This window comes from Stigmatopora nigra, chromosome 20 (assembly GCF_051989575.1).
Source record: "Stigmatopora nigra isolate UIUO_SnigA chromosome 20, RoL_Snig_1.1, whole genome shotgun sequence".
Taxonomy (NCBI): domain Eukaryota; kingdom Metazoa; phylum Chordata; class Actinopteri; order Syngnathiformes; family Syngnathidae; genus Stigmatopora; species Stigmatopora nigra.
In genome coordinates this window covers 9,013,491-9,022,698 of record NC_135527.1, presented here as the reverse complement: position 1 = coordinate 9,022,698, position 9,208 = coordinate 9,013,491, and the positions used below count along the sequence as shown (strand labels likewise).

Below are 9,208 nucleotides of genomic sequence, written 5' to 3'. Positions count from 1 at the left end.
TACATGTCAAAAGGCATATGTTTCTATGTAAGGGAGGTATTTTCAAAAAGGCCATTTTGAATAACGGCATCAGAAATAAGGAGACATGAGCAACATGTTGCAATTTAATTGACATGACGAGACGCCTCTTTGTCCAGCAAATCCACCATCTCATTTCCGATGGTTTACAAGAAATGCATTTATTGTTTACATGTCAGTCCTTGACCTGCTTGGACTTTTGTAAGAATTAGTCTTGTTAGGGTTAGAAAAACAAGTCCAACATGTCCACTTAAATAAGAAATATGGTCCAAATGTTATGTTTTAGTCAGTTGTTAATGTCTTTCCATAATTTGACTGTTTACTTGCGGTCTAAAGTCACGGTGGTTCGTTGATAGCCACTAATAATCCACTTTTCCCATTTCCTTGCCTTCATAAAAACATTCCCAAACTTTCCAAAATCACCTGGAATTCCTCCCGCATGCCTCAAAAGCCAGCCAAAACACTTCCCCTATTTCCCTTTCACAAACCAAAAACAAATACTCTAAGCTAACGACACGTGAACCTTGTTTTTTCTCCGGCCTGGCGTTCAAGATGTACGGAGCGGAGACCGTTCGGGACCGTTGGGGACCTGGTAGCGCACCTTGGTGTTGGTCACGGCGCCATGTTTCTGCCGCAGATGCAGGCGTAGTTGGCTCTTGTGGCGGAAACGCAGCTCGCACATGTCACACTGAAAGAAACGGGGCGAAAAAAACATGGTAAGACCTACTTTTCCGCCATTTTTTAGGTCGGCGGACTTACCGAGTAAGGCTTCTCTCCGGTGTGAATGCGTAGGTGGCTCTTCAGGGTCTGCAGGTGGCGGAATCGGGTCCCGCAAGTGTGGCAGGGGTAGGGTTTCTCGCCCGTGTGGATCAGGACGTGAGCTCGGAGGTGGGCCACCTGAGGACCCATGGTGCGCTGGGTCAGTTGTCTGGGACTGTAGGGTCTACGATCGGAAGTATGGGACCCAAACTGACCCTTGGCGGAAAGGGGACCCAAACAGACCTGAACGAATCTTGCTCCGCAGGTGTCACAGCGGTAGGGTTTCTCTCCGGAGTGGATTCGAGCATGCGTCTTGAGGTTGGCCGGCCGGTTGAAACGGGCGCCGCACACATTGCAGCGGTACGGCTTGTCGCCTGCGCCATTTTCTACCTTAGCGTACGCACTTTGAATGGAATAGTACTTTTGAGCCTCACCTGCCAGGATCCTTTTACTTCCTCCGCCATTCTCGGAGTAACCCAGAGGGTAGTCTACCCGCTTGACGGCCTGATGGTGGCGCTGATGGCTGGAGTTTGTGCAGAAGGCTGCCAGGGAAGAAAATACAGAGGTGGGAGTTCAAGCCGAGTCGTGGAAGAGGGGGGATTCATATGGGCAGTACCTGTTCCGTCCTCTGCGGAGACGGGTGGCCCGAGGGGAGGGGCTCGGCCAGAACCCTCGTAGCAGGAGGCCCGCCCCTGTCTGGGGAGGAGGGGGGAGTCAGCAAGGCCGGATGAAGGACCCCCCCCGGTGGACCTCTTACCTATCCATCTGACCGGGCACTTCTCCGGGCCGCAGTACGCGGAACCGCGGTTCTTCTTTGACTGAGCTTCCAGCGCAGAGAGGGTTCAAGACAATGTACTTGTATTTTTTCCAATTGCACGATTTGGGGTTCGGTTCCAAGTCGGCATCACACTGAAGGAAAAAAATACAAGTTGAAACTTTGACTTGAGAGTATGTGGTTAGGGGTCCACGTTCTTGGACTCACCGGCAGGTTTTTGTTGCAGGTTTTGGACTCGGCCGGAGAACTGGGTTGACAGCTAGAGCGGGTCGGACTGTCGGGAGTGGAGTGGGGCGAGTCGGGTTCCTTTTTCAGCTCTACTGAATCGGGTTTCTGTGGAAGCGGGTCACTTGTCTTGCTGGGGACTCTAGAGATAGAACAGCTCCGCCCTTAGCCACGGTTTTTGGGGAAAAAGTCGAGGTATGGTGCTGACTTCTTACCTGAGCCTTCCCAGATTGGGCAAGTCTCCACCTTCAGGGGCTACAGAAGCCACAGATACCCGGAGGTCCAGCTCCAATTGGGGGTATCTGAGGCTCAGGTTTTCCTTGCTTTGAGGAAAAAGGACCCAATAAACGAATGAGATTGGACATCCACTGGGAATAAAGTCCTTCCTTTTCCCGAACTCACCTGTGTAGCCGCATAAAGTCACGACAGGCGTCGACCACGTGGTCCATCTGGAGGTGAGCGGCCGCCGTCAGGACGCCGCCGGCGGTTTCGGGCGTCAGGGGAAGGCGAGACGTATACATGAAGTCCAACAGGAGAGAGATGCTAGCGGCTTCCAAGTGGCCGGGAAGGGACACGGTAGAGTGCCGCGAGTAAAGTGAGTAGAGCGAGTAGAAGAAGCCGCTAGTAGGGGAAGCCCGGGAAAAAAAAGGACAATGGAGTCCCACTTGTTGACACCCAAGGGAGTCAAAAGAACAGAGTACCTGCAGGCCACCAGAACGGCCGAGTGAGCTCGAAGACGCGTGCCGCCCACCGCCAGGGTGACGTCGGTCAAGATATCGCGGTGTCGGAGTTCGTTGAGGTTGAGTAGGACGTCCCCGCAATGGCGGGTGAACTCCTTCACGTAGCCGCCCGACATCTGTGTCTACGGACCCAAATCTAGTATCAAAACCTTACAGAAGCGCTGTGGACTTGGACTTACCGACTGGTGGTGGTCAATTCCAGTTAATAAATAAGACACAAGTGTGCCAGACACATGTGTTAGGCGAGACCAGCTCCCTACTCGTACCTGGAAGGAAAAAAAAGACAGAAAAAGAGAGTTAGGTGTCTTTTCCTTTTAGGCTTTGGTCTTTAGCTTTGGGTCTGGACTTACCCCGACCAGCGGGGACGAGAACCGAAGGCCCCCCCTGGACCTCAAGCCCCTGGCTTTAGGTTCCTCCGGTCAAGAAGAGAGAGTGGGGACGTCCTGGCTTGTCAATGTCCTCGGCAGTTGTGTGCGGGTGGGCTGGCTATGTGGAGGTGAGCTTTTTTATAAGGGGCACGCCCGCCCGCCTGGGCGACCCACCCGCCTGGGCTGGCTTCCTTTTTCCTCAAAGGCCCACGTGCAGGAAAAGGACTGTAGTTTTCCAAAGTAGGGCCTTTTAGAAGCCCGGAAAATTGCATGGTCCTCCTGAAAAAGATACTATATACATTAGTATAGTATTACATTTATACAACAAGTTTCTTACTTCCAGTAAATGTGATGACAAACCCGAAAAAACACATGAAAGTATTTATTATGATGATTTATCTGTTTGTTGTTGCTATTTGAGCACTTGATATGTATATTATACTTAGGACAATGAAAGTATTGCATTCCATTGAATTTAAACAGTGGAATTGAATCAGACTTGAAGTTACTACACTTGGGAAAGCCATCAACCAATCACGTTAAACCATTTATGCAATGGGTAGATGGGGGAGAGGAAGGAAGACAGACCAGACTCGGGCTAAGGGGGGGACACCCTGAATGCTGAAAAACAAACTGGAGGTGGAAAAAAATGGCGGTGGACAGATGTGAAGGAAACCCCCCTTTTTGGCACACTTTGAAATGCATCCTGTAAAGCTGCTCGCAAGGTTTGGATGAAAAAAAAAATGTGCAGGACATCCGTCAATAATAAAGCCAGCGGGACGGGAGACCACCAGGGGGGGGGGGGGGGGGGGGAATCTGGGGGTGGTTGTGATGGACAAAAAAAATTAAAAAATAGGCGGAAAGCTAGCTAAAAAAGTGCATCTTCAAGCTAACAGTATGTATTGAGAGAATACATGAGTATATATATGGAAAATCTGATGATATACATGTATTATTAACTTGTAAGACAGTATGTTGCGATCATATATTAATAATAATATGATGAGTGGGCGTGGGTGGGTGTTTTGGAGTAAAAAGCAAAGTACAGAAAGGAAAAAAAAGAGCCTAAAAGAAAAACAAAAGGGGTCTCGGACGCTTCCGTCCATTGTGACGCTAAACGGATGAGTGGGGGGGCTAAAAGTGACAACATTGCTAAATGGCTTCTCCAATGGCCGGAAGCCATTGGCTGGCCTTTTTTGGGGGTGGCTAAGGGGGGGCTTACCTTCCTGCATGTTGGCATGGGTGTGTTGGACATTTGGGGACGTCTTCCTGCTGTTTTGCGGATGTGTGGACATATAAGGTCTTGGACCAGGAAGAAGAAAAACTGCAAAATGGGAATCTCCCTTCCAGGAGACTTTGTCTGTTAACAAAAAAACATTTCAACTTCATTTTAAGCATCCTAAAATAAATAAATCTGGAGTAGCATACAAAAAAAAAACTGTTTAGATGTACAATACATCAATGCAACTTGAATATTAATGTATCAATACATTCATTAGCTTCAAATAACTGTTTATATTTACAATTTTTATAGAAATACTTCAATGCAAATTCAATATGAATGTATCAATATATTAAATGTCTGCAGTGATTCTTTAATCTTGTTGAAACCCCCCAAAAATCAGGTTGTAAACTATTAATAAGAGATCCCTGGTATTTTTATAATGTATCCACCCCGGCCACGCCCACTGCCCCCCTTGTTTACGTGTCTTACGTCACGTGTGGGGAATGCTGCGCGAGGCGGTTCCGTCCAACGAGGCCTCCGGATCCGAAGCAAAAGTAGGTTAACGACGCTTAGTGAGTTAAAAAAAAAAAACAATAAGAAAAAGAGAAAGTTGCGTTGACTGATCGCGATCTGCGATGGCAGCTGTCCGCCATTACTCCTGGTAAGCGACCCCTTTTACATTTGTTGTTGTTCGATTTGCTTTCGTTGTCGTTTTGCAAACTTAGCAGTCAAGATCGCGATCTAATTCCGTACCCAGACTACTTCGGAATGAGATCTAAATAGTTTATTTATTTTTTACCCGATCGGTATTTGTTATGGTCGCATTTGGGCTCTTTTTAGAATATTAATGCGCTACTTGTAGCGAGCTGCGCGATGCTAGCGCAGGCTTTCAGAATAAAAGCGAGCGATTATAAATACTTGGAAATTCCGTGTCGTTTGTCTGAATTATTCACAGGCGATGTGCTTAAGTTAAGAATTAAACTTTTCTTACCTTTTGTTTTTATCGTTTTGATGTTTCCGTATTGCGTTTTCAACGTCACGTCATCGTATTCTGAAATGGTCACACTGAGTTAGTACTGCTTTTTGACGCACTGTCATTCACATTTTATGCAGAATTTCTGCAAATAAAGCCCAACTTTTGGACACAAAAAGTTCACTTTTGCACTCCGATACAAATTAATTCATTTCCTAAGATAAATGCATAGTATAAGTTCAATCAATTCAAATAAAAACTTTTGTTTGTCTATTTTGGGGACCAATCAGGGGTGTGTCTGTTCAAATCTTCAATCCTGACTTGAGGTTTGTTGTTTATTTAGTGCAAAAACATCATTTTTGTAATCCTCTTAGCCATGAGGATTTATGACGGCCACGCGACCCAAATTCACTCAAACGGTCTGAGGGAGGAATTAAGCATTTCAGCGCCTTTGTCAATCATGGAAGTTCCATTTTAAATGTGTCTTAAAAGACAGTTCAAATGGCGGACAATGACTTAATCGCCCCCGTGACGGTATTGTTTGAAGCCAGGTGCTTTCGTTACACAACATTTCCTATTTTGGAAATCCTCGCCGTTGTAAAGAGTCCAAAGACAATACGCATTGTGGGTGGCGAGGGTGCCAGAGTCGCAGCTGCCCTCTTTTTGGGGGGGCCCCGATACTGGAAATCCCCAAACCTCCGTCACTTCCTTCTCTCAAAGTCCATTGTTTTGAGTCAAAGCCATTTCCACGAATCCACTTCAGAATGCCAGCATGTCCGGTCCCACCTGGCTACCGCCGAGGACTCTGGACAGTCCCGAACGAGCCGTCCCCCAGATGTCCCACCAGCCGGCCTCGGCCGTCTACGGGGCGCCCTTCCGGCCCAAATACGGCCCTCACGAGCAGAACGGAGGCGGGATAGCCACCCGTTACGTGGCCTCCGGACCCTCAGGTATGGCGTCCTACGACTCTGGGCGAGCGCGGACTAACAACGGCGTGTTCCGGCAAAGGTGGTCCCGCTCGGTATTACTCGCCGCCACACGGACCCCAAGAGGATCGGCGGTGGAGCGGCCAGGAGATGAGCGTAAGTGATCCGTCGCCGAACAGAGGTCAACGATTCGGTTTTCAACAAATGTCGACCCCGTTCAGCGGTTGGGATCCGACAAGACCATCGACGCCGACATCGACTCCCTCAGCGCCATGCTGGCAGACCTCGACGGCCACCCTCAGGACTCCGGCGCCCAGGTACTTCTCCGCTTGTGCTTTTTGTGGCCCCGGCCCTATTTTGAAGACCTTTGGATCTGCGCAGCTGTACGACAACGTGCCTTACAACAAATACATCTCGGGGGATCGCTACCAGGCGGTCCGGAACTCCCCGGGGTATCCCCCTCAGCCCCACGGGCGAGGGGCGCCTTCTTACCCCGGAGAGCACGTGGCCCCCCAGCGCCGCGACTACTACTCTACGGCCCCCCCCTCCAAGCCGTACCCGCAGCCCGTGCCGGCGTCCTACACCACGGCCTCCACCCCCACGGGGCCCAGGTTTAGCGTGCAGGTGAAGAGCGCCCAGCCCGTGACCTACTCGCAGACGGGCAGGCAAGCGGAGCAGGCCTACACCCCGCAGCCGCCGCGCCCCCCGCCCCAGGCCGCCCCCCAGGACTGGTACCCCGGGCACCCTGGCTCTCAGGAGCTCCAGAGAGGCAGGGGCGCCCAGGTGACTTTGTCCAAAAGGGGAATGGAAAACAATCACTCCGGAGCGGCACCGGGACCCGCTTACCAGTCGGGAAAGGTGTGTGGGGATACCCAAAGTTTCTCTGGTCTCTTCTCAAGTCCAAACTAAAGCCGGGTTCGTCTTCTTTCCAGTACATGGCAGCAGCTCCGAGCCGTCCGGAAGAGGAACTGGAGCGCCTCACCAAGAAGCTGGTCTACGACATGAACCACCCGCCCGCCGAGGACTATTTCGGTACGGAGCGGGATTTTGGGCTGCCGTCCGTGTAAGAGACGCCCAAAACGTATTCCCTTTCCACCCTCCAGGACGATGCGCCCGCTGCGGCGACAACGTGGTGGGCGACGGCAGCGGTTGCGTGGCCATGGAGCAAGTGTTCCACGTGGAGTGCTTCACGTGTATCACGTGCCATGCCCGCCTACGAGGGCAGCCCTTCTACGCCCTTGACAAGAAGAGCTACTGTGAAACCTGTTACATTGTACGTCAACAATCAACTGTAACCCTCTCACCACATAGTAGTAGCGTATTAGCAGAGTTAGCCAAATTCGGACCGCTCCCCTACCTACCCAAACCATAGGGTGTATTGAAACTGAATTCAAGGTAGTGGAAGAATAGCAGTTGTGTTTGAAACCCTCCAGAATATGGTGGAAATGTTCTTAGCCCCCAAAACAGGTCAAACATGCTAGCTCTACATGATACAATGTCTAGAAAGTTCTGCTACATACACCAGTGAAGGCACTAAGTATATATTTGAAAATAGTTTGGTTCTTACCTGACTCCCTTTTGGCTCTTACCTGACTCCCATTTGGCTCTTTTTTGACTCTCTCCGGCAGAGTACATTGGAGCAGTGTTCCAAGTGCTCCAAGCCCATTTTAGACCGCATCCTACGCGCCATGGGAAAAGCCTACCATCCTCGCTGTTTCACATGCGTAGTATGCAACTGTTGCTTGGACGGCGTACCCTTCACCGTGGACGCCACCTCGCAGATACACTGCATCGAAGACTTTCACAGGTACGCACTCTGTTGCGTGTTCGACCAACAAGGACCTTGCTAATAACCGAACACCCCTACAGAAAATACGCACCCCGGTGTTCCGTTTGCGGCGAACCCATCATGCCAGAGGCGGGTCAGGAGGAGACGGTCCGGATCGTGGCGCTGGATCGCAGTTTTCATGTCAACTGTTACACTTGCGAGGTAAGAAAGCCCTACTTTACGGTACTGGGACCAGTATAACGCTTGGTTTTTCCTTTTAGGAATGCGGACTCTTGCTATCCTCAGAAGGGGAAGGCCGTGGGTGCTACCCATTGGACGGCCACATCCTGTGCAAGGGTTGTAGCGCCAGGCGGATCCAAGACCTGTCGGCTAAGATTTCTACGGATTGCTGATGGGACTTCCCTAGTATTTTTCATTCAGCTTTAAAAGAAATCATGTTCTGGTGCCGTAGTTTTTTTTTTTTGGTTACTACATAGTATTTACCTCACACGCAGGTACAACTGAACAATTACTGTGACTCCTACCGTGTTGTGGACCCGGTAGAGCTGTAGGGGAAAAAGGAATGTAGTGTTAAAAGGTGGTTTGAGAAGTTTTCAGTTTAGAAATGTCAAGACAAAACTTTTTGGGGACTCTTACTCAGAGAAATGATTCATCTACACGTTCTCCCTTGGTTTTTTGTTATGTTTTTGTACCTTAGCACCTTTGTAAGTAAATGACATACATAGGTCAAATAAGACATTGTCCATCCATCCATTATTTTGTTACGTTTCCTTTTCTTAAAGAGGCAGAGCGTGGTGACCTTACCGTAAAGCGCCGTCCTCACGTTTTGTGTTCTGAAGGGCTAAATGCGTACTGTATTCAGAAAAAAATGCATTTTATATACAGTGCAGAAAATACAGTGCATTGAAATCTTGCTAATAGATCTCGAAAATTGTCTTTTCATGTCCAAATGTTCAGTCCAGTTGCACAATCAACCCTCTAGAATGTTTTTTTTGTTTATTATTCCTTTTGTTTTGAAATGCTGTGAAGTGGAGCTCATGGTACATTAAATTTTTTTGTCCTTATTGACCTTAGTGTCCTGTGATTGACTTAAAACACAAAACTAGCAACAACTCCTTAGGTTTAATGTTGTTTTTTGTTTGTTTTTATCTGTGTGAAAGTACAGAAAAGAAAGTTTACCATGTCAACAACAAAATGGAATACATAAAACTCTTCAAGGCATAATTTTACATGAGAAAAATAGGCATGCTTACTTATGAATTGACAGATTGATAGGCGTCTAATCCATTCAAAGTGGGAGGAGTTAGCTGGCAGTCATCAAATGGAAATTTGGCGACTCCTCTGGCCAAATTGGGCATCTATCGTCATCAATCCCAGCCAGGTATTATTTGATGAAATCATATTCAAGAT

General features: G+C 48.7%; 2 protein-coding genes across 4 annotated transcripts; one reads left to right on the top strand and one right to left on the bottom strand.

The window, feature by feature from the left end:
• Positions 1–90: 90 nt before the first annotated feature.
• On the bottom strand, positions 91–6,723 carry bcl6b (BCL6B transcription repressor). 2 transcript variants are annotated; one of them, XM_077742221.1, is made up of 14 exons: positions 5,102–6,723; positions 4,108–4,245; positions 2,868–3,164; positions 2,697–2,783; positions 2,479–2,639; positions 2,180–2,398; positions 1,993–2,100; positions 1,760–1,919; positions 1,535–1,686; positions 1,394–1,473; positions 1,212–1,319; positions 1,021–1,151; positions 778–915; positions 91–706 (listed from the first exon to the last, which is right to left on the bottom strand). In XM_077742221.1, exons 5-14 carry the CDS (start codon positions 2,631–2,633, stop codon positions 566–568), a joined length of 1,392 nt encoding a protein of 463 aa, XP_077598347.1. In that variant the 5' UTR covers positions 2,634–2,639; positions 2,697–2,783; positions 2,868–3,164; positions 4,108–4,245; positions 5,102–6,723; the 3' UTR covers positions 91–565. The 2 variants fall into 2 exon arrangements, with proteins under 2 accessions (XP_077598347.1, XP_077598346.1); XM_077742220.1 differs by lacking the exon at positions 5,102–6,723 and adding an exon at positions 4,600–4,992.
• Positions 4,576–8,866, top strand: trip6 (thyroid hormone receptor interactor 6). 2 transcript variants are annotated; one of them, XM_077742218.1, is made up of 10 exons: positions 4,576–4,664; positions 5,847–6,033; positions 6,092–6,165; positions 6,231–6,326; positions 6,391–6,867; positions 6,942–7,041; positions 7,113–7,282; positions 7,638–7,816; positions 7,879–7,999; positions 8,059–8,866. In XM_077742218.1, exons 1-10 carry the CDS (start codon positions 4,614–4,616, stop codon positions 8,188–8,190), a joined length of 1,587 nt encoding a protein of 528 aa, XP_077598344.1. In that variant the 5' UTR covers positions 4,576–4,613; the 3' UTR covers positions 8,191–8,866. The 2 variants fall into 2 exon arrangements, with proteins under 2 accessions (XP_077598344.1, XP_077598345.1); XM_077742219.1 differs by having other exon boundaries at positions 4,596–4,771.
• Positions 8,867–9,208: the final 342 nt, after the last annotated feature.

What these genes read in the sequence shown, in the direction of transcription:
- bcl6b (XM_077742221.1), bottom strand. Translation starts at nt 2,633, where the DNA reads ATGTCGGGCGGCTACGTGAAGGAGTTCACCCGCCATTGCGGGGACGTC. An exon ending in CCTGCAACAAAAACCTGCCG is followed by an intron (nt 1,687 to 1,759) that starts GTGAGTCCAAGA and finishes TTTTTCCTTCAG; the next exon opens with TGTGATGCCGACTTGGAACC. An exon ending in CTCCGCAGAGGACGGAACAG is followed by an intron (nt 1,320 to 1,393) that starts GTACTGCCCATA and finishes CTTCCCTGGCAG; the next exon opens with CCTTCTGCACAAACTCCAGC.
- trip6 (XM_077742218.1), top strand. Translation starts at nt 4,614, where the DNA reads ATGCTGCGCGAGGCGGTTCCGTCCAACGAGGCCTCCGGATCCGAAGCA. An exon ending in CTCAGGACTCCGGCGCCCAG is followed by an intron (nt 6,327 to 6,390) that starts GTACTTCTCCGC and finishes GGATCTGCGCAG; the next exon opens with CTGTACGACAACGTGCCTTA. An exon ending in TGCATCGAAGACTTTCACAG is followed by an intron (nt 7,817 to 7,878) that starts GTACGCACTCTG and finishes ACACCCCTACAG; the next exon opens with AAAATACGCACCCCGGTGTT.